Source organism: Meles meles, chromosome 12 (assembly GCF_922984935.1).
Source record: "Meles meles chromosome 12, mMelMel3.1 paternal haplotype, whole genome shotgun sequence".
In the NCBI taxonomy this organism is placed as follows: Eukaryota; Metazoa; Chordata; class Mammalia; order Carnivora; family Mustelidae; genus Meles; species Meles meles.
The window spans coordinates 57,228,587-57,253,339 of NC_060077.1; the positions used below are offsets into that span (position 1 = coordinate 57,228,587).

The window sequence follows — 24,753 nt, forward strand, 5'->3', positions numbered from 1 at the left end:
CATGACCTGAGCTGAAGGCAGAGGCTTTAACCCACTGAGCCCCTAGACTTTTTAAGCACAAATCTTTTACCTCTTTGTTTAGGTTTATTCCTCAGTATCTTATTGTTTTGTGCACAATTGTAAATAGGATCAATTCCTCGATTTCACTTTCTGCTGCTTCATTATTGGTGTATAGAAATTCCACAGATTTTTGTATGTTGATTTTGTAACCTGTGAATTGACTGAAATAATGTATCAGTTCTAGCAATTTGGGGGGGGTCTTTTTTTTTTTGAAGATTTTATTTATTATTTGAAAGAGAGAGTGCGAGAAGGGAGAGGGGCAGAGGGACAAGCAGACTCCCACACTGAGGAGGGAGCCCAGTGTGAGGCTGGATCACAGGACCTGAGCCAAAGGCAGACACTTAACCAACTGAGCCACCAAGGTGCACCTTGATGGAGTCTTTTGGGTTTTCTACATAGAGTATCATGTCATCTGTGAAAAGTGAAAGTTTGACTTCTTCCTTGCCAATTTGTATGACTTTCATTTCTTTGTGTTGTCTGAGTACTGAGGCTAGGACTTCCAGTACTATGTTAAATAACAACAGTGAGAGTTACCCAGTATAACTCTCAGGAACATCCCTCTGTTATTCCTGACCATAGTAGAAAGCATTCAGTTTTTTCCCATTGAAGGTGATTTTAGCTGTGGGTCTTTCATATATGGTTTTTATAATGTTGAGGTATATGCTATCTGTTTCTATTTTGGTAAGAGTTTTTATCAAGAATAAAAAGTTGCTTTATGTCAGATACTTTTTCTGCATCTATTTAAAGGATCATATGGTTATTATCCTTTCTTTTATTAATGTGGTGTATCATGTTGATGGATTTGCAGATATTGAACCACCCCTGCAGCCCCAGAATAAATCCCATTTGATCTTGGTGAATAATTCTTTTAATGTACTATTGAATTTGATTTGCTAGTATCTTATTGAGAATATTTTCGTTCAAGTTCATTAAGAATATTGGCCTGTAATTCTTTTTAGTGGGGTCTTTTCTGGTTTTGGAATGAGGGTAATGCTGGCTTTGTAGAATGAGTTTGAAAGTTTTCCTTCCATTTCTGTTTTTTGGAATAGTTTGAGAAGAATAGGTATTAATTCTTCTTTAAATGTCTGGTAGAATTCCTCTGGGAAGCCATTTGGTCCTGGTCCTGGACTTTGTTTGTTGGGAGATTTTTTATTACTGATTCATTTCTTTGCTGGTTACTGTTCAAATTTCCTATTTCTTCCTGTTTCAGTTTTTGTAGTTGATATGTTTCTAGGAATTTATCCATTTATTCCAGATTGCCCAATTTGTTGGCATATAATTCTTCATAATATTCTTTAATACTTGTTTGTATTTCTGTGATGTTGGTTGTAATCTTTCCTCTTCAATTTGTGATTTTATTTATTTGGGTCCTTTCTCTTTTCTTCTTATAAATCTGGTAGGAATTTATTTTATTTATTTATTTATTTTTAATTTTATTTATTTATTTGACAGAGAGAACACAAGTAGGTAGATCACAGGCAGAGAGAGGGGAGGAAGCAGGCTCCCCGCTGAGCAGAGAGCCTGATGTGGGGCTAGATCCCAGGACCCTGAGATCATGACCTGAGCTGAAGGCTGGGGCTTAATCCTCTGAGCCACCCAGGCGCCCCAATTTATCTATTTTATTAATTCAAAAACCAGCTTCTAGTTTCATTGATCTGTTCTAATGTTTCAGTTTTGTTGTTGTTGTTGGGTTCTATCACTTATTTCTGTTCTAATCTTTATTATTTCCCTTCTGCTGGCTTTAGGCTTCATTTGCTGTTTGTTTTCTAGCTCCATTAGGTGTAAGGTTAGTGTGTGTATTTGAGACTTTTCTTCCTTCTTAAGGTAGGCCTGTATTGCTTTATACTTCCCTCCCAGGACCACTATTCTTGCATTCTGAAGGTTTGGGACCATTGTGCTTTCATTTTCAATTGTTTCCAGATATATATATATATTTTTAAATTTCTTCTTTAACTTCCTGTTTAACCCATTCATTCTTTAGTAGGATGTTCTTTAGCCTCCACGTATTTGTGGTCTTTCCAATTTTTTTCTTGTGTTTGACGTCAAGTTTAATAACATTATGGTCAGAAAATATGCATGGTATGATCTCAGTCTTTTTGTATTTGTCGAGGCCTGATTTGTGACTCAGCATGTAATCTCTTCTGGAGACTGTCCCATGTGCACTCGAAAAGAATGTGTATTCTGCTTTTTTAAGATGAAATGTTCTGAATATAGCTTTGAAGTCCATCTGGTCCAGTGTGTCATTAAAGCCATTGTTTCCTAGTTGATTTTCTACTTAGATGATCTGTCCATTGATGTAAGCAGGGTATTAAATTGTAAAATTATTGTATTAATATGAATGAGTTCTTTATGTTTGTTATTAATTGACTTATATATTCAGGTGCTTCCACATTGGGAACATAAATATTTACAATTCCTAGATCTTCTTGTTGGAGAGACCCCTTTATTATGATATAGTGCCCTTGTCATCGTTCATTACAATCTTTAGTTTAAAATCTAGTTTGTTTGATGTAAGTGTGGCTGCTGTGGCTTTCTTTTGATAGAAAGATGATAGATGATAGATGGTTCTCTATCCCATCACTTTCTATCTGCAGGTGTCTTTAGGTCAAAAATGAGTCTCTTGTAGGAAGCATATGGAAGAATCTTTTTTTTTTAATCCATTCTGATACCCTTCGTCTTTTGCTTGGAACATTTATTCCATTTATAGTCAAAGTGATTATTTATAGATGTGAACTTTGTGCCATTGTATTATCTGTTAAGTCATTGTTTCTGGAGATTTTCTCTGTTCCTTTCTAGTCTTTGTTGCTTTTGATCTTTCTTTCCCTAAGTCCCCTTTAATATTTCTTGGAGGGCTGGTTAAGTGGTCACGAACTCCTTTAGGTTTTGTTTGTCTGGGAAACTCTTTATATCTCTTTTATTCTGAATGACAGCCTTGTTGGATAAAGTATGCTTGGCGGCATATTTTCCCCATTCAGTACATTGATTATATCATGCCACTCTCTTCTGGCCTGCCATGTTTCTGTGGAGAGGTCTGTTGCTAACCTTATTTGTCTTCCTTTGTAATACACTTAGGGATTTCTTCTTATTTTTTAGCATTTTTCCCTTATCTTTATATTTTGCAAATTTTACTGTGATATGTCTTGGTGTTTTCCTGCTTTTGTTGATTTTGATGGGAATTCTCTGTGCTTCCTGGAATTCGATGTCTGTTTCCTTCTCCAGTTTAGAGAAGTTTTTAGCTATAATTTTCTCCAATAAACTTCCTGCCCCCTTTGCTCATCTCTTCTTCTTTTGGGACCCCTATGATATGAGTGTTTCGCTTTATGGAGTCACTGAGTGCCCTAAGTCTATATTCATGATCCAATATTTTTCTTTTCCTGTTCTTTTCAGCTTCATTATTTTCCATAATTTTTTCTTCTGTATCACTTATTTGTTCTTCTCTTTCTTCCATCCTTGTAGTCATTATATCCAATCAGTTTCACATTTCAGTTATAGCATTTTAATTTTCATTTTTTAGCCTGACTAGTTTTTATCTCTGCAGTAAGGGACTTCCTGGCGTCTTCTGTTTTTCTCAAGCCCAACTAGTGTCCTTATGATTTTTTTTTTTTTAATTCTGGTTCAGACATATTACTTATATCTGTTTCAATAAGATCCCTGGTCATGACCTTTTCCTTTGTTTAGGATGAATTCCTCTCTCTTGGCATTTTGTCTAGGTCTCTGTCTTCTTCTCTGTGTAAGGAAAGCCTGTTATGTTTCCTGCTCCTGAGAACAATAGCTTTATTAAGAAGAGGTCATACACTGTCCAGAGTCTGGCACTTCAGGAAGTGTTTCTGGTGGATACTGTGTGCACTCTGCTGCTGTGTTTTGGCTGCTCTTTCCCTCAGGTCAGTCCTCTGCAGAATTTCTACTTGCCTGCGGTGAGAAGTGTTTAGATCTTATCCAGAGTGTGGCAAGTTTTACCCCAGTGTATGCTGGGCCTGCTTGTTAAAAGAGGCCTGATCCTATTTCCACTGGAGCTGAAGCTCTCCTGTGGTCAGTAGCCTTGGTGCTTTGGCAGGGGTGGTGTTTGTGCTGGTCTTATGGGGGAGGTGCCTGTTGCTCTGGCTCTCAGACTATCCCCAGTAAAGCAGCACCTGCAGAGTGCAATGAGGTTAGGCTTGGTGTAAGTGGCTCAGGCTTCCACTGTGGGTGCTGTGCTGCTCACTGAAGTCCATCCCATGTTGATGGGTTAAAATGGCATCAGCCTTCTCCTTTGTCCCCAGGGAGGGACACTTACTGCTGTCCAGGAAGCCCTCTCAGAAGAGCAACAAGTCTCTCCTCATGTGTCCGAGGCATCCCTTAGATTCCTGCGTTCGCTTCTTCTATGTCTGGGCCATCTGCTTGCCCGGAAGCACAGTGCATGTGTGTTTGATCTCAGGCATACTGGCTGTTTTAAAACTCCAAACTTTTGGGACCAAGTGCAGCGTGGACCCATGTGGTCCTCTGGGGAGGGTCTAGCTGCATTGGGGCTTGTGCCATGTTGTCCCGGAAGGGCAGTCAATCCAGTGCACAGGAGCTTGCAGTTTAAAGGGCAGCATGAGTTCAAGTCAGATGCCCCCAGAACCCCATTGGGCTTCTGGTAATGGATAGGACGGTGCAGTAGCACCTGCTGGCTCTTTCATCCCAAAAGGCAAAACCACCTCTCCTAGATGCACTATAAGAAGGAGAAAATATCTCCCAGTGTATCCTCAGACTGTATCATCTGTTCCCAGGCCCCTACCCCCCTCCTCCACAGGGGCACCTTTACACCCACCAGGCTCTATAGCCATAGCCTAGAACTCGAAAACTCCAGAGTTTAAGCTGTATGGGTTGTAAACACTCAACACAGTCAACCCCCTAGTTTCTCCAGTCAGTGGATTTGGGGATGAGTTTTCCTTGTGTGAGCCCCTGTGCGTTGCTCGTTCTCTCAGAAGTCTCTCTCTCTCCCTCTCCTCTCTCTGCAATCAAGGCTTCCTCACCTCTGCAGCAGACACAGTCCTTTTCTTCCCTAGATCATATCTCCATACCTGCTACCCTCCACACTGTGGCCTCTTCTCTCCTTGCAGTTGTGCAGCTTGTTCTATTGGTCCTCAGATCGATTTCTTGGGTGTTCAGAATGATCCAATATTTCTCTGTGTTGGAGGAATGAGACAAGCATAGGGCTCTACTACTCTGTCACCTTAACTCCATTTCTGGAGGCTGAAGATCTGAGATCAGGGTGCCAGCAGAGTCAGGTGAAGGCCCTTTTCTGAGTCAGACTTTGCTTATTGTCACCTGGTGGAAGAAAGTGATTTGACATCTCTTATTGTGTATCTATAGCCAGAGATCATCTTAGAAAAACTGTATTCACCATTTTAATTGAAAGTACTAAGTTTAATTAATTTTAGCTGAATAATAAAAAAGTAAAACCAAAAAAACAAAATTTCTGTACATTGCCACAAAATATATTCATATCTAAAATTCTCTCTAGAGGTGTTAAAATATGAAAAACTGAAATAGTGATTTTTTTTGGATACTCATTACAACATTGGACAATCTATTATAAAGGACGTATGAATAAACACAATTACAGACACTCCTACCCCCATGTTTTTGTTAGCTTTATTATTTTTAAACATCAGGGTTGCTAACATTTATGTTCTGTTTTGTAACCATTATCTCCATAGTTCTTTAACCTCAGTGCTATTTTTTAATGCATTCAATGCTGCCCAATAGACTCATTATAGACTCATTCACTTCATTTATGAAGTCTAGGTTGAATCACACTGTAGATGATTTGCTTTTGTCCTATGACAATTTTTTCCCCCTTAGACTGAATCTTGAAAGCCTGTTTTTCTCTGAGCTCTTTTAGAATCATTCCTCGCTAGTTTCTTTGAGACAATGAAGAATTCTTTCATTTTGAACTCTTTTTGTATTTCTTTGAGTAGTTGCTCTTATAACAAAAGAACTTGGTCTGCCTCTTGCATGGGCTCCTTCCCTCCACGTGAGTATTATGTCTGTGTCTCTGTGTTTGTGTATTTTATGCATAAATCCTCTGTGGGTTCCCTTCTGGGAAATAGGAGATTTTATTTTATTTTATTTAAGATTTTATCCATTTATTTGACAGAGAGAGACAGCAAGAGAGGGAACACAACTGGGGGCAGTGGGAGAGGGAGAAGCAGGCTTCCTACTGAGCAGGGAGCCGGACGCCGGCTCAATCCCAGGACGCTGGGATCCTGACCTGAGCCTAAGGCAGATGCTTAACAATTGAGCCACCCAGGCACCCAAAATAGGAGTTTTTAAGCTTACAGACTAGCTAACCATTGATCAACAAGTACACCAAAGTCTGTAGCCTTCTTAGATGGGTGGTCTTTGAAGTCCCTTGGGTCAAAATAATAGAGAATTTCCCTGACCCCGATTGGACATATTCCCCATGATTTTTATCATGAGGTCAGCCTAGTATCTTCTTGTATGGCATAGATTCTCACTGTGGTAATTTGGCAAGTGATGCTTCTCTTCCTTCCTTCTCTGGACTTCAGCTACCTTACTCTCTGGTGTCCAGGAATTAGATACTAAAATGACATCTTTTTCTTCCTCTGAATGCTGTAGGGAGATGAGGTACCAGCTCTAATGAGATAAGACAATCAGATATAATTGGATTGTTCTTAAGCCAATTAAGAGTAAGTGTGTAAGGATAATTAAAATGGGATTAAACATCCTGTGTGGCTACAAATTTAGCAATAAGTTCATCTGCTCTGTCTTTGTTCCAAAATTATGGAACATGTTATTGTTTAGTTGGACATCTTTGAAATAGATTTTCTTTTAGGTGTGTCATTAAAAATTATGTGCCTCTCTGAATCTTCTTTTATCAATGATTTTTTAAAATTTTTTAAAATTTATTTATTTGACAGACAGAGATCACAAGTAGGGGGAGAGGCAGGCAGAGAGAGAGAGGAGGAAGCAGGCTCCCTGTGGAGAAGAGAGCCCGATGTGGGGCTTGATCCCAGGACCCTGGGACCATGACCCAAGCGGAGGGGCTTTAAACCACTGAGCCACCCAGGCGCCCCTATCAAGGATATTCTTAAAGATTTTGAACCATACTAAATAGTAATCTACAGCATAAGTACTGCTTATCACATTGCTCACAATATATTTTTCAAAGTCTTACAATTTTCTTATTTCCTTAACACTCGTCCTAAGTCAGAATAACTCTTGGTAAATGATCTCAACTCCTTCATTTGAGATTATTTAGGCCATAAAGGAGAATTAAACAAACTCCTTTCCTATATTTCTCAAACATTTTTGTCTCTAGGTTTTGCCTTTGCCTCCACTGCTGAGAAAAGAAGTTTCTCCCTAATTCTTCTCTCCTTGTGTTTTTTTTTTTTAGTTGTGAAATACTTCAAACATATAGAAAAATACAGATACTAATAGAGCAAGACACCTATGCCCCTATCTTCTTGACCAAACAAATGTTAGAGTTTGTCAGATTTGCTTTAGATTTTTTTTTAAATGATACGACTTTTGTACTTTTTTTGTGTCATATTGGTTGATGATGTTTTTCTTTTTTCTCTTTTTCTTTGTTTTTTTATTATGTTCAGTTAACCAAGGTATAGAGTACTTCATTAATTTTTGATGTAGTATTCAGTGATTCATTAGTTGCTTATAACACACAGTCCTCATCACCACACATGCCCTCCTTAATTCCTATCACCCATTTATCCTGTCCCCCACTTCCCTTCCTTCTATAACCCTCAGTTTGTTTCCTGGAATCCAGAGTCTCTCATGGTTTGTCTCCCTCTCTGATTTCTTCCCATTCGGTTTTCCCTCCCTTTCCCTGTGGTCCTCTGCACTGTTCCTTATGTTCCTATATGAGTGAAATGATATAATAATTCTTTCTCTACTTGACTTCTTTCACTTAGCATAATCCTCTCAGTTTCATCCATGTGGATGCAAATGATGGGTATTCATCCTTTCTGATGGCTGAGTAATATTCCATTGTATATATGGACCACATCTTTATCCATTCATCTGTTGAAGGACATCTTGGCTCTTTCCAGTTTGGCTATTGTAGACATTGCTGCTATGAACATTGGGGTGCATCTGCCCTTTCTTTTCACTGTGTCTGTGTCTTTGGGATAAATATCTAGTAGTGCAATTGCTAGGTTGTAAGGTAGGTCTATTTTTAATGTCTTGGGAAGCCTACAAAACTAAGAGGCAACCCATGGAATGGGAGAAGATAATTTTTTTTTCTCTTATACTGTTCTTGTTTGTCCTTATTTTGAAATAAAGGTATATTAACTTGATAAAGTGAATTGGAAATATTTCTTTATAAACCTATTCTCTAGAGTATGTACAAAATGGGAGAGTTCCTTAACGGACTGGTAAAACTCATCGTTAGGGTAACTTATATTCTGTATGTATGTGAGGTGGGGAAGATGCATGTTTATCCATTTTTTTTTAAGTTTCTGCAAATTTATTCAGGATTTCTATTTTAAATTAAATTTGAATACTTATAAACCTGAAAATAGTTGGTCTTCAAAGATATTGGATAAAGTCATAGTATTTTATTATGCCACTTAAAATCCATTTTTCATTATGTGCCATGTATACTATATCTAGAATTATGTCCCTACCTTTCATTCCTCTATATTTATACCAAGTCTTACCAGAGGTATATCTATTTCATTAGTCTAATACAAAAAAAAAAAACAAAAAACAAAACCCCTATTTTTGGTGTTGATGGTCTTCATTGTCCTTTTATATTTCATGAATGTATACTCTTATTTTTATAATCCTTCCTTCTTTCTCAAATTTTTCTTATTTATTAACTCCTTGATTCATACACTAATCCTTGAATTTTCAGTATTTTTTTCCTACTCTGTAATAGATACACTTTATCTTTTAAACTGTGTTGCATTTCACAAATTTTGGCATTGTCATTTAGAATCCAAATATTTTCTAATTTCTATTAAATTTTCTTCTCTTTAGCTTATGAAATACTTAGAACGGTGCTTTTGAGTGTCTAAATATACAACAGATGTGGGAGGATGCGAGAGTTGCTGTGTTTGTGTTATTGCTACCTAATTAGATGAAATTTAATACTGTTCATCATTATTTGTAGAGACTTGCTGGTCAGTTTTTGTGTGTTTTACTGTTCCTTGAGCGATGACAAACATTGCTTTCTCTAACAGCTCAGTGCAGTGCCCTATGTTAAATTCATTGGTTCAACATTCATTATTGAGTTGTTAAAATTCTCTTATTAAGAAAAGTTTTTTGTCTGATGTCTCAGTTTCTGGTAGAAGATGTTAAGACTTACCACTAGCATTGTGTAATGGCACTTTCCCTTTTAAGTGCTCTCAGTTTCAAGTTTTTGAATGATACGATGCTTAAATGATTGCAGATTTAAGGTAATTATATCTTCTTAGTGAATTCATCCTTTTATGATCTTTCTCATCCCCAAAAAGGTTTTCTACCTTTGTTTATGTTGTCTGATGTTAATATTGTTGTATTATTTTGTTGTTTTGAGTCTCAGCCTAGTACATGTTTATTTCATTTTCATCCATTCCTTATGATTTTTAAGTTTATTTCTTGTAAGCAGCATGTAGCTGGATTGTATTCCTTTTTAAATCTAGTATGAAAATCCATTTATATTTATTTTTATTTTGTTGGACTTAATTTTTAATTTTCCCCCTGCTTTTATTCCTTCCATTTGATTCATTGGTATTTCCTTCTATGCACTTATTTGGAAATACCACTCTTTCTTGTTGCTTCTAGTGGTCACCTCTAGAGCTTTAACCAAGCAAAGAACTAGTCCAAATCTCTCCTTCCCAAATCAGACCGGGGTTTATATACTGCTCTTATTTCAGTCAGCCATCCCATCTTACATGCAGTGATTTTCCATTTTATTTCCTCTTTATTTAATTTATTTCCTTTATTTAACTCTCACTAGTTCTTAGTATTATCCTTCAAAGTTAATATTTACTTGGACCTGCTCTGATCTATTAGTCTCTTAGTTGACCATGGCTTCTGCAACCCATTTATTTCTTCTTTGATTTAATTTCTTCATTTGTTGCCAACAGCCACTAATGATTATTTTAGCAAGATTCTCTATAGAGTTTCCTTTTTTTTTTTTTAAGATTCTTTATTCATTTGAGAGAGAGACACAGGACAAGCAGAGGGGAGAGAGAGAATCTCAAGCAGACTCCCTGTTGATTGTGGAGCCTAACTAGGCTCATTCTCAAGACCCTGAGATCATGACCTGAGCTGAAATCAAGCTTTACTGAGCCACCTCGGTTCCCCAGTCCTGAAAATGTTCCTTTATTATTGCCAGCACCTTGATGCTTATATTCTCTTTGAAGATATTCTACTGCTATTATTCATTGATAAAATTTCTGTGTCTTATTATCATCCCTTTGGATGTAATCTGTTTTTCTAAAAAAATTGTTGTAAGATACTCTTTTTATTTTTTTATTTTTTTTTAAGATTTATTTATTTATTTATTTGACAGAGAGAGAGATCACAAGTAGGCAGAGAGGCAGGCAGAGAGAGAGGAGGAAGCAGGCTCCCTGCGGAGCAGAGAGCCCGATGTGGGGCTCGATCCCAGGACCCTGAGATCATGACCTGAGCCGAAGGCAGCGGTTTAATCCACTGAGCCACCCAGGCGCCCCGATTCTCTTTTTATTTTTGATGTTTTGTAATTTCAACACATCAGATGAAAGTGGGTATTTGTCCTTCTCGAGATTTGGTATATTGCATTATCCAAGAACTCATAATTTTTTCAGTTCTAAAAATGTGAGCCATTAGTTCTTCAAATACTGCCTGCCCTCCATCTGCTGTTTTGAATCTCCCATAGATGTTCATTCTAACTGCTTATGCCATTCCCCATATTTCCTCACTATCCTATTTTGACCTGTCATTTTTTATGCTGCATTCTAGATATTTTCATCAACTCTGTATTTTAGTTAATAATTCTTTCCTCTTCTGTGTCCATTACTTTTTTTTAGTTTAAAAACTAAATTTTCATTTCTAGGTGTTCTGTCTGGTTCTGTTTCAAAGTCGCTTATTCTTTCATCATAGTTCCCTGGTTACTAATAATGACTTTTATTCTGTCTTTTGTCACTAATTATTTAAAACAAGAGTTGGCAATTTTTTCTGCCAAGGGCTGAGCAGTAAATATAGGTCATGCAATTTCTGGCACAGCTATTCAACCCTGCATTGTAGTGCAGAGACACACCTAGGCAGTTGCTAAACAATTGGGCATTTACTATGTTCCACTAAAACTTTATTTACCAGAACAAAAATTGGACTGGGTATAGCTCCTGGGCCATAATTTTCTAACCCTCAATTTAAAATATACTCTATTAAAACAGCTCACATTCAAGGTGTTCTCTTAACTCAAGTAACTGAAAGTAATTCTTCTCTTTGATGCATCAACTGGCTGTTTGTTAGAGTGGATTATCTTCTTGTATGTCGTAATTTTGAGTTGTGAACTCAGTGTACCTTGAGTTGTAGAATTATCCTTCAAAGTGTGTTGGTATTTTAGACCTTGAAACTAGTATTTTCATAAAGGATTGCTTTTTAAATTATTACTTTCAAAATACCCTGAGTAGGAATCTTTTGAACTAATCCAGTGCTTAGTGTTCAGCCTGATATATGGGAAATCACACAACTCTGAGCTAGCTATCAATGCCTCTGTTAAAATTAACAGAACTCTTAGTATTATTATTATTGATCTATGGTCTTATAGAATCTATAAAAAAAATTGTAGTTGTTAGCATTTATGCTCCCAAAGTTTTTAAAATTCTGCTTAACTGGAAGACCATAATTAAAATACTTCTTTATCTAGACCTGATGCTACTTTGATGAAAATATATAGATGGTATTGAGTGAAGTATACATTATGAAAATAAAATACAAGTAGACAGGACAAAAACGCAAAGCAGCTTTGGAGAGTTCTTTCTGAAATGTCACGTTTAAAAGTGACAGCATTAGATGTACTATTGAATATGTTCAGTATGTAGATATATGTGTACGTACATGTGCCTGTTTTCCCCAATCTGCAGTGAATTAATGCTCTTGCTTGTTTATCACAGGACACTTGAAATGGACCAAAGCTGAGGACATTGACATAGAAACCCCAGGATCTATTCTTGTCAACACTAACTTGAGGGCATTAATAAATAAACATACGTTTGCTTCCTTACCTCAGCATTTTCAACAATACCTCCTGCTTTTGCTCCCAGAAGTGGATAGGCAGGTAAGTGGGAGTTTTTAGACATTTGATATTAGTCACAAGGTATATTATCATGAAGTGGCAGTTCCGTTATCAAAGATGACTGATATGTATGTGGACCGTTTTTATAACAATATAGTCTATTTATAATATATAGACTATGGTGTGTTTAATTTGCCAAAACAGAACCATTTTTATTATCAGTAGAGAGCCAATTCAAATTTTAAAATATAGCACATTGCTGTAGAGTGAAAACAACAGACCTTTCCACATTGGAAAGGGAAAACAAAGAAATCAAACATTCCATTATCAAATAAATCTTTGAAGTAGCTGCTCCTTTGCCTGGAGGGAATATTGAAGTGCAGCAATAAAAAGCCAGAGTTTCTAAGAAATTATGTAAATGTTTTTATTCTCAACTCTTTCCAAAAAGCATTTAAAATTTATGTTTGCAGTTGCCTTCTGAGACTCTATCATCGTGAATATGATTGCCTATAAATAATCACCTTTTATCTTTTTTTTGAGTATAACTGGAAATGCTTTAAGTTTATTTTTGTATTTTGAAAAGCCTCTAAAATAAGGAAATACAAATATAGACCCATAATAGCAGGCATCAATCATCTTCTAAAGCTGTTTCCTTGGAAAAGGAAAAAATATTTCATCACATAAACTTTTATTAAATTTCACAAAAGTTATTAAACGGCAACTAGGAAAAATTTCTTTGTGATTCTTATTTCAATAAATTTTGACACTATATATAGTTTCCAGTTGATGGACATAATGTGTATGTGTTTATGTATTTGCATTTCAAAATGAGAGGTACATCCGTATACTGAAATGGGTGAGATTGATTCAATATTTCCATATTACTTTGAATAAATTTTCTTAGCTTTTTATTTGATTCCATTTTCTACTAACTTAGCTGCCTTCTTTTGTATATATTTAAAGTGTGATGAGCTGTGGTTTTCTACCACTCATATGTATCTCTTTGGTGGAGATTATTGTTCACATTTAGAAAAAGGTTATTTTGATTTGGGGTACATTTCTGTTTGGGAGTTTGCATTCATTCCATGAAAATTTGCTTAATGTTTACTATGAATATGGTATGTTTTAGGTAGTTTGGAGTAATGGAAAGACAGTAAGTGCTTTTTAAATATTTATTGATGATTAAGTATGCTTTAGTTGGATACATAAGTTAGATTTGTGAATAATCAAAATGTGAGGTAGAATCAGTTAAGACTAGAGGGGAAAGCACAAGGTATACCGAGCTTTCATATGCAGAAGGGAAAAATTGGAGACAAATTTAAGGTCCTTGCATTGGGCCTTGAAATGTAGGCAGGATTTGAATAAAATAGATGGAAATCTATCAAGTGAAAAGTTCAAAGAGACAAAATCAAGAGCTATTTTCATGGGAGTCTGGATTGTAGGAAGAACCGTGCAAAAGAATCTGGACAGACAAATTGGAACTCAATTTTGGAAGATTCCTTGAGTGTGAGGCTAAGGAGTCTGAACAGTGTTCTCCCTGTGTTTGCAAAGCCACTGAGGGCTTTTGAGCATAGCGGTAATAGAGTAAGATTGTTGCTTTTTAAGAAAATTATTCTGGCAGTATCGAAAGGGAATGTAGAGATGGGAAGCATAAAAGTGGGAAGGGTTGTTAGGAAGCAATTTTAGTTGTTCCAAGAAGGCAAAATGAGGGCTTGAATTTGGAGAATAGTGTTGAATTAAAGAGGAGGAAGATAATGTGATCATCACCATCATTATCGAGTGGTAGCGCTTTTCATTCTGTCAAATAACACTTGAACAAGGTGTAGGGAGAAGCCACTCATCACTCAGGTTTTAGATTTGTGTCACTGAGAACGGAGTTCAGAAGTTAAGAAAAACTTTTTGGGGTGGGGGGTTGGTGAAAGAGACTGATTTATTAGCTCTAGAACTGTTCCTTTGTCTCAGTGCACAAGTGGTTCACCTTGTTTACAGTTCTGTCCGCAGCTCCTGGAATAAGATTTGGCACACATAAGGTACTGAATAAATCTTTTGGAATGAAGAAATGACAGACTGCCCTAGGTTTAGCCAAATATTTTGGTAACCCAGAAGGCCAGATGAAGCCTAGTATTTTTTTCAACCTGTAGCAATTTCTGTTCATTCCTTCCAGTCAGCGTGAGAACTGTACATGAATAAGGCACAGTAGCTGTCCTCATAGAACAAGTGGTCCACCAGCAGATTACTCAAGCAGTAGTTACGGAGCATGCGCTGTGTACTCTGTACACTTTGCTAAATACAGAGGGTGAAAGGGGAGAAAGACCACCTCACGTTGATCTACAGTACACTATGCTCATTGCTAGGTTAAGAAGTCTAATAACAGGGCAAACCAAATTAGTGTAAGACCAGGAAGAGCATCACAAATGTCAGAGTAGACTTTTAAAGAAAGTCTTCTGTAGGTACAGAGGATGAAGAAATTTTAATCAGAAACTAGTATTGGAGAAGATTTTCTAGGTGGAAAGGATACCTCAGTTGAGCCTTGAAGGACTAGTAAGTGTTTTGCAAGTAGAGCCAACGGAAAGTGAATTCTGTAGAGGGAGAGCATGTCATTTATAAAGATCTGCTGCTTGTGTGTTCCAGAAGATTGAGTAGTTCAGTATGACTGGATCCTCCTATGGGGGGAAAGTGGGGAGCTCCTCTACTGACAGAGAGTATGGTTTACAACTTTGGTGAACTGGTTGCAGGTTAAGTTCTTTGAACTTTTTCTGAAACCAGTCTATGCCATCATAGAGTTTTTCAAATGAGAAATGACCTGCTTACAATAATGTAAACAGATATTTTCATGCCTGGACATAGGGGAGGGGAAAAGGAAAAATGAAGCGCACTCCGTATTTTCTCCTAGGAGCTAGTAACCCTGTGAATGATGGATTGGACAGGCAGGAAGATAAGACACGGGGAAACTGGGTAAGAGACAATTGCAGTAGTTGAGATATGAGATAACAGTATGACCTTGGGCATTGGCCTTGGAAATGAGAAGAAAGGACTGAATTCCAGACATAGTTTTCAACCTACTTGAGTAGGAATAAACGACAGATTGCCCGTGGGATAGGGTTGTAAAGGGTCTAGAAGGCAACTGGATATTTTATCTAGGGTGACTTGGGAGAACTGAAAGGCTCAGGAGACTTGATGCAGCAAGCTCCCCAAACTGCTGCTGTTTCAGTACAGCTTAGAAATATCAGTGGGGTTGAATACCACCACTTTCTGGGCCAGAATGACTAGAAAAGGCATGCAAATGTGAAGCTAATTACATGGATTTATTTGAACCAGTGGAAAATACTATAATTATAGGAAATACCTCAGAATTTCACTTGTATGAAAGCTTGTCTTTATGTATCTGTACAGAATGTGAAAGTCCCAGGTTTCTTGTTTCCTTCCTTTGACTCCCCCAGTTGCTGCTAGATTCTCCCCCTGAAGCAGTCCCTACCAGCCTCTGTCTGACTCTAGACCATAGAAAGCTGGGGATCATTCAGTAGTTACATCTTCAAATATGGAAGCTAGGTTTCCCATTTATCTTATCAGTGCCAGTTGTCATTCTGCCAACCTGTCTGGTATTTTGTTTTTCTATATTTCTACTTTTCTGTCTTTTATAAAGGCCTGCTTATCTTACATTTCATATATATTAACTTTCAGTTGTTTTATGACATTTTCACGACTAGCTTTATATGTATTTTTACTCACCTTAACACATTATACTGCAAAAAATAGAAATACAACTCAAACTGCTTTAAATATAAAGGGATATATTGGCTTAGGTAATTGGAAGATAGAAGTTAGAGTGGGCTTCTGGTTGTTGGTTCTGGGATCTACTTATTGCCAAGAACCCCTTTCATTATTATTTAATGAATTAATTTTAAAAATTGTCTTTCTTCTTGTTGGCACTGTTCTAATCCCCCCCTTTTTTGTTGTTTTTCGTTTTTGTTTTTTTCTAATTCCTTTTTGTTATAGGATGGCTACCTGAATCAAAAAGTGGGTACTTGCTTCTTGGTTCTCATTTATGGGGAAAATGCTTCTGTCCTAGTATTTAGAGGAAAAGGTCTCAATTCACACTACTGGTACAACTAAGATCACACGACCACTTCTTAAACAATGCCTCTATCTTAGGAAATGGAATATGCAAGTTGTTTAAAGCCACTAGACCTACCCTTGAACCTCAGTGTGCTCACCATCTCAAGTAAAAGGGTGCACTGTGATAGAGGTCAGGGCTACTTTAGGAAGTTATGTTAGAGGATACTCAACTGGGGTGCGGGAGAATCTTGGCATTCCACGAACAATGCCCACTCCAGGGGGAAGGTATTGAATTTGGTTTTAACAGGTTGGATTGAGATGCTTCTACTGTATAAAATGTTGAGAAGTAATTATACAGGTTTCAAAACTGAAGGAGATGAAGTTAATTTATAAAATTATAATTTATAAAATTACATAGATAATGGTGTCAGCTATGGGATTTGATGAGACTACCAGATATAGTCACCCCAGAGGAATACGTGTATTTATGAGAGGGTGTGGATGAGAAAGAGTAAGGGAAGGAGCCAGGGAATAGACAGGAAATAGCAAATACTTTAGAGATTGTCAAGTGCAGGTGGTAGACTGCCAGCAGTGGCAAATGGACGGTAGGAGGTCAGTGGGGAGTGGGTGGGATATCTTTCATTTGCCCTTCCAGATCCACCTTTCAACCTGCTTCCACTCTGCTTTAATGCAGGAGGCTAAACCACGTATGGACTAATGCACCAGGGGGACATATGCCTTCTGTACTTTTTTTTAAATTTTTAAATAATCAGACACTTTTAGAAATTTGAAGATACATTAGAGAATTAGTTTCCAGCCTGGTAATCCTTCCAGGACCCTCCTTCCTCCAATATATTATAACTCTAATATATTTGCACCTGGCACCTATTCGTTGGCACATAATTTTTATTTGTCCCAATACTGCTGATGTTTACTTAAATCATTTGATTAAAATGTACCTGCCAATCTTCTGCAGTACAAAGTTACTTCTTCCTCCATCTTTAAATAGTATCTGGTGAGAAGGTTCTTTTAAATTATATAAATATCCTTTGCCTTCAGACCTTTAGTTTATTCATTTATTTGTATCTGTACGGGTTCATTGTTTTTTATTTCTTCAATAGATTACTATGCTTGAATTGCCCCACAGTTGGTCACTGAGAGCCTGTCCAAGCTGGCTTCTGTATCTTCTGAGGTCTCCATTGTCTTCAGATCACTTCATCATTTTGAAGCACACCACATTGTCCCAGTCTCTTCTTATACTTTTCTCGCCCAGGCTCTGGAACGAACCCTTGCTTCAAGGAGCCATGTTTACCTCGAGTGGAGGATGGTACTTAGGAATCAGGAGATCACAGTACGTGTACTGTGTGTGTGTGTGTGTGTGTGTGTGTGTGTGTGTGTGTGTGTGTGTGTGACTACCTCCTAACCTCTGTGTCAGGGAGACAAGGAACATCTTACAGAAGAAAGAGCATAAGTCTTTCAAAATGTATAAACACAACATAATTTATATTGATATTTATTTCTGTATCTATGTCTCTTATCTTGTAAACCAGGAATTTACATCCAGTCCTAATCTAATACCCCATGGTTTATTCTAGTTTTCTCTCTTTCCGTAGCTGACAGTGAGAAACCCTGTTTTTATTACTCTTAATATATCTAATTATTTGGTTAATCCCCTTATAGGTAGCTGCTCTTCCATACTGCCCCATGGATGGTCGTCTTTACTACACTCAGGCCTGGACTACATGGCAAGCTACTTACCCATCCATCCTGCTGAGGCACTTTTCCCTTCCAGCTTGACCTCTGACAGTACATATCAGGCCGCTCCTCTGTGTGGGCCGTGTTCCTCACCATGCAATGGCTCTGCAGCTCCTCTCTGGGCTTCCCTCCGTGTGGATACTACCTCACCCCTCTAGGCTCTGTGATCGCACCTTGGGCCATCATGCGTCCCTCTGCTCCTTTTCTGGCATAGGGGCCTATATTGTTTTAAGCTTCAGGCCTGAATTATTTGGAAGCAGGAAGAGAAGGCCCCATGGGTTTTAATTGGGTTCAGCTCCAAGGAAGCCCCAACAGAGCTTTGGGCTAAAGAAGAGTGAGATTGATCCCCTCACCAGCCCTGTGTGCTCAGCACATGATGCACCCATCAACCAGCTCCTATCAGAAGGTCTTCTTCCCGGGCGCCTGGGTGGCTCAGTGGGTTAAGCTGCTGCCTTCGGCTCAGGTTGTGATCTTAGGGTCCTGGGATCGAGTCCCGCTTCGGGCTCTCTGCTCAGCAGGGAGCCTGCTTCCCTCTCTCTCTCTCTGCCTGCCTCTCTGTCTACTTGTGATCTCTCTCTGTCAAATAGATAAATAAAATCTTAAAAAAAAAAAAATAAAAAGAAGGTCTTCTCCCTGTAGCTCTCTTCCTGTCCAGGTTCTGACAAACCCTTTCTCCTGGTACCCTTCAGGTCCAATACTACTTCCCATTATTAGCTTTAGTTTACTGAACTATCTTTGGTGGTTTGCTGCACCCTGACCATACCTTTCTTTGTAAGTAGTCCCTTTAATCTACCCTCTTTAAATGGTGCTAACTTGAATGAGCCATCTGTGCCTGCTGGGACTCCTGACTGACAGACTTTGTGAAGATGTAGAATAATATGGCTACAGACGAATTCTAGTGGTTCAGGGAAGGGATGGATATATATTTCATTCATTCATTCATCTAACCAGTGTTTACTTAACACCTATTATGTGCCAGATAAGCACTGATAATACAAACACTAATAGAGTAACAGTTCCAACCCAGAGAGAGGTGATGGTTCTTGAGGGGAGACAGAGATGTAAAAGCCTGTAGTTACAGAACTAGGCCGTGGCGGTGTTATACACGTTGTGCTATAGGAGTAATGAGGAGATAATCGTGTTTTATTGGCAGGAGTTAGAGAATGCTTTGAAGAGAATGTGTCATCTAAACTTCATCTGGAAATATGGAGGAAGTTTACCAGGAAAAGGAGTGTGGTGGGCATTCCGAGTAGAGGAGACCGTATGTGCCAGTAATAATATTGATGATATATAGTGCTAAGCCTCCTACATCAATTATCACTAATTCTTGCTGTAACTCTCTAAAGAGTTTGTATTATTAACCTCTCTGTAGATCTATGTGGAAATAAGGATCAGGGAGAAAAAAAGGATTTACGTAACTTCTTCCAAGTAAAAACGTGGGAACCAAAATTTGAACACAGATTTATCCATCTCCAAGTTCATGCTCTTTGTTCTGCATGGCGTCCCCTGCCCTCCAAACACTGGCAGAGAAGTACCTGCTCCCCATCAACGTATACGTTGAGATGGAAGGGTACAGAAGGAGTAAACTGAGTTTAGAAGGGGGAGGTTGGAGCAAAGCTTTAAAAAAAAAAAGAAGGCCTTCTGTGTCAGTGAGCAATGTAGAATCTATGAAGATTATATGTTTGGAGTGTGACGTTGTTAGATTTACATTTTAGAAAAGGATTCTTTTGAAGGAGTGAAGTGTGAAGTAGGGGAGAGAGTCATTCTGTCTTCCTTCCTGCCCCTCAGACCTGCACCTAACCTGTTCCTCGCCCCTGTGCTTGCCAAGAGCGCTGCTGGAAAGACTTCAGGGCGTCTGCGGCAAGGCCCGCTTCTTCTCACCCCCTCAGTGTCATCTCCTCACAAAGTCTTTTCTTGTCCTCCCTCCCATGTCAAGTAGCCTCTGCAGTTGTTCTCTGACTTACTTTTCTGTTTATTTCCCTCCCAGTACTTAATCATTGTCAATAATTACTTGCTTTTGGATTTGTTCATTTGTCTTCCCTCATGAGAACCCAGGACAGTGGCTTTGTGGCTTTCTTCTAGTCCCTATGCCTGGCATGTAGTAAAGGTTCAGTAAATGTTTTTTGGAATGAATCAATGAATATAGGGTAGGAATCCACTTAAAAGTTAGTGTAACATGTCCGATAAACCCAAGAACATAGCCAAAACCATTAAAGAATGAAAAAGAAAGACCTATTTCACAAGACATTCATTTGCTATTGTTGCCATAACAAAATACCACAGATTGGGTGGCTTAAAAACAAATTTATTTTCTCACAGTTCTGGGAGGCCAGAAGTCCAAGATCAAGGTGCTGACGTGGTTGGATTTTCCCGAGGCCTCTCTCCTTGGCTTGCAGAATAGGCTCCTTTTTTCTGTGTCCTCACATGGCCTTTTCTCCATGTACCCACATCCCTGATGTCCTCTCTTCTTTTCGTAAAGACATTAGCCATATTGGATTAGGGCTTTGCCCTACGACCTCGTTTATGCTTATTTCCTCTGTAAAGGCATTGCCTCCAACTACAGTCACCCTGGAGGTTGGGGCTTCAACAGGAGAACTCGGGGTGGGGTGGGGGCACAAGTTAATCCAACACAGACATTTTAGAGATAAAACCATCAGGACTTGGTCATTGGATTTGGGTGAGAAGGAGGAATTAAATATGTATTTTAGGCAGTACATGTTTATTGCACATTTGAGAATAGCAAAAGATTGTTATATCTTAAAAACCAGGGTAGACTTAAACATGTTTTTGTCCAAAAATTGAGGTTGTTGATGGGAGAAATTGAAGACAGAAGAAAGAAGATTTGAAAAATTGACCAAGTTTTAGAATAGATGGGACGGGACTATATTGGAGAAGAGGCTGGTTTAAGGGGGGAAGGAAGTACTGATTGCTGAGATGAGAGAGAAGACAAGCAGGATTGGAGGAGTGAAGAAAAACCAAAAAACAGGTAGCACAGAGGGAAAGTGAAGGACTTGCAGCTGTGCGGTGGTGTGTTTGCTCAGCCACTAGAGGCTTATGGGTGTCAGGAGAGTAACAAGGCTTTGGAAGGCAGCCTGAAGGGTGGTTCTGTGGGTCCATCGTGGTGAAAAAGTGGTTGCTCATCAGCCTTGAGGTCCCGTGTGAGGTTAGACGGCAGTGGGTCCTGCTGGTCTGCTTCCACGTTTTTCACTCCAGCCGTGCTAAAGATTTGTGTCTTTGGCTTGGTACTAGATGTGCCAGGAGTTGGATTTTGCCAACACTGGAGATTTTTCAAAAGCGCACGTTGAAAGAGCTGAGAGATTCTAGGGGACTCTGAGGTGCTTGTTGGAATGGTTGATTATGGGGTCCAGACTTTTGGGAGAGAAGTTAGGGTTGGGGGCTGGAGTGAGTGGAGGTCTCAGGTAGAGGAAACATGGCCCTAAAGGAAGAATGATCTGTCATTGAATGAAGTGGTATAGGGCCTCAAAATAACACACTTCAGATGTAATCAGGTTTTGGTTTACATATGTGTTTACATAGGTCAAAGCTATCTTTTTGACCTCTGCATGTTGGTTCAGAGATCCAACCCAAAGAAACTAAAGGATGAGAGCAGCGTTAGTCAACACTAGGGAACAGGGAGAATTGTCGCTAGTCCTTCCTTCGGTTCCCAGGTGGGAATATTACCTGAATAAATTCAGTGCTTGTGTTTGTAGCCAGACATGGCTTTGTGCATAACTCTCTGCAAAATATGCCTGGATAATTTTTCGAATTTCTTGCACATATACATAGCAGATCCCTCCTTCCTTTAAGAATTCGTATTTCATAAACTGTATCTACCTGGAACAATGCTGTGACCTTTTAAAATATACGTAGCAGTTGGCAGAATAAATGTCAACTAGAGTGGAGTCATATTTAAGTTATTATTACACTTTCCAGTTGAACATCACTGGTGAGTAAGTTGTTGTCATTTCTGTCATCTGTATCATTTTAAGTGATGTTCATCTCTGCCTCCATGTGGTGGTACTGGGACTATTAGGGCTGTTTCTCCAAACACTGGCAAGACCATCCCCTAACTGCTTCTAAATAAATTATGCCTATTATTTTTGTCCAAATGGTAATTGCAGTATTTCAATCCATTCTTACTAATCTCCCAATTTTGTTCTGCATTCGTATCTGTGTCTCTATGGTCTGTTAAATGACTAGCCACGGAAGGATATGTACTGTGTAGGCTCTTTAAAATCCTATCTAGCTTTGTGCTCTTCAGGTTTTTGCACTCACTGGCAATAATGCACATAATTTTAACTGTGGAGAATGTCATTAAACTAAAATGGAACATTTACACAGTTCCTTTTGCAGAGAATTTTGGACTAGGAAAATGAATGTGTGTGTCAGACATTTTACAGCACATGAGAATGTGATTTATTGATTTCTGATGGCTCTGTTGGCATCAGTGTATATATTTAAAGAAGTCACGCAGCCTTTATAAATGCAAATGGGAAAGGGCTTTCCATCTTTTTCCTCCATGGAAATAGCTCATACATTTGCAATAACTCAGGCTCCTCTTAGAGATTGCTCTATGTACTGTATATATTGATTTAAAAATTATACCGTTATTTTATTCTGCAAATAATGTTTATAATGAAATGTCAATTTACCTAACAGATTATAGAAATTCAAAAGTATTAAAGATATGAAAAAATACTGGTATCTTAAGCCTTTAGGTAAAAAGTAAGTGTGTACTTGAGATGTAATTATTTTAATGGAACTGACACTGGCTTTTTTTTTTCCTGCTTCTGAAAGCAGATCTTAAAGTACTTAGAAAATCCAATATTCCTTCTAGCCTAAGTCACTTACTGGCAATGGTAAATCTTACATGGCAAAAGATATCCTCGCGGACCACGCCTGATATTTCCATGCTCGCCATTTGAGCCTTATGTGTATGGAGGGCAGTAATACTATCTGGATATTATCCATTTCTTAGCTACCTGGATAGTTAACATCAAATCCTGTTTATCAGTATCTGCTTCAAAGTAGATCAAATAATGTATAAGACTGGATTGAAGTACATATGTGCAAGTAATTGCATGACATAGGCAATCTGACAAATGGAGCATATTTCCATCCTGTGCATAATGAAGTTAATTGAGGAACCTGCATTCATTTAGTCTGGAGAACATCCATTCTGTGCATGAAACCACTTTCTTCCTTCTTTATAGGCTTTACTGCGCCGCAACCTCGTGGCCTGAGAGGCCGTCTTTGGGCATGTATGATCAACTATGTATGATCAAGCTTACTGGATGATTAACTGTTTGGTACTATCATTTAGTATTTACACAATCACCTTTGTTTTCATCTTATGTAGGTTTTCAGATAATATGTATATGTGTAATACTTAACTCCTTTTAATGAGAATGGAGAGCAAGGAACTTTAACTTTGTTTCATCATACAAATGAATAGAGCTTGAGAAAGGGAGTCATGCAGATGGCAGATCACACATTAGTGCCTGTGCCTGTCATTTTTAATAAGGGACATTCTAATGTCCAGGTCACAATGGACCATTATGAAGAGGTGTCATACAGTGACTCACCCCTAAATGAGGCTCAAGGGTAGAAGGAAGAAAATGAAATTTCACTCATTAAATCACCTTTAGAACTTGTAGTAATTAAACCCCATTCGAAAAATACAGTTGCCTAAGAAAACACTTTGGTTCCATTTGCGAAATTTATTAAAGATCACTGTAAAGAAATAAAGAATCAGTTATAAGCAGGGAGCGAACAGTGCAGTAGTGTTTGAAACTCTAGATTAAAGTGACAGCATTATTTAATTCCCTTCCCTGCTTCTAAATTCCACTAAAATGACACTGGCTTTTCCCGTTATGTTTCTTTATCACTACTAAAACCTAGGGGAAGAATGCCAGCCAGATGCCAAAAACTGTGCGGAATTTCTGCAGGAGATAATGAAGGTGAGGCTAGATTGAGCTAAGATTACTAAAATGAAAGGGGCTGCCTGGAAAGGAACCCTCTTTGTGGGGTCTGACTGAAAGGGACTGCAGATTTCTCTTAGACACAACCAGCTATGAGTGGTCTGGCCAGAAGAAAGGGTGGAGCATTGCAGAGATCTCTGTACTGACTCTTACTTTCTGGGGAGGCTATCACTTAGTCTCTCAACAGCAGGGGGCCACTGCAGAAAAAACGTTTCCAGGCTGTGCTTGCTGACAGGTTGGCTTGTGTTCTCTATCCAAAAGCTAGCTGTTTTGCTAGTTAAGAGGAGGCCTAATCTCATTGATGTGTATCCTTGAAATATATGGTTAAGGTGTTCTTTATTAGGGAACCAATCCCTTTCCTCACAAGGGCCAAACCCCTACTTGAGCAAGTATCAGTGGGGTAAATGTGTACTTTTTGCTGATCCCTTTTCTGAGCCTGAGAGATCTATACCAAGTCCAACAAAGTTTCTGACAGAAGCCATCTCAGTAGCTAATACTGATCCAACACCTACTGACCTCTCGCTCGGGATGAAAAGAGAGAGATCAGTAATACGGCATAGGAAAGATTTAGCAGTTCAAAAAAGAGCCCCAGTGTGACAATTCAGAGAACAAGACTACTAAAACAGGATACCAATGGTTCTGAGAACAGTTGTTAATAAACTGGAGATTTGTGAGAATCCAGTCATTTTTACA

The 24,753-nt window shown here is 38.4% G+C and overlaps 1 protein-coding gene across 1 annotated transcript in view; it reads left to right on the plus strand.

The window, feature by feature from the left end:
- ASXL3 (ASXL transcriptional regulator 3) overlaps window positions 1-24,753 on the plus strand; it is a 160,310-nt gene that overhangs the window by 80,444 nt on the left and 55,113 nt on the right. The window contains 1 exon segment of the mRNA XM_046024359.1: window positions 12,147-12,310. Within this exon segment, the coding sequence (XP_045880315.1) occupies window positions 12,147-12,310 (164 nt within the window).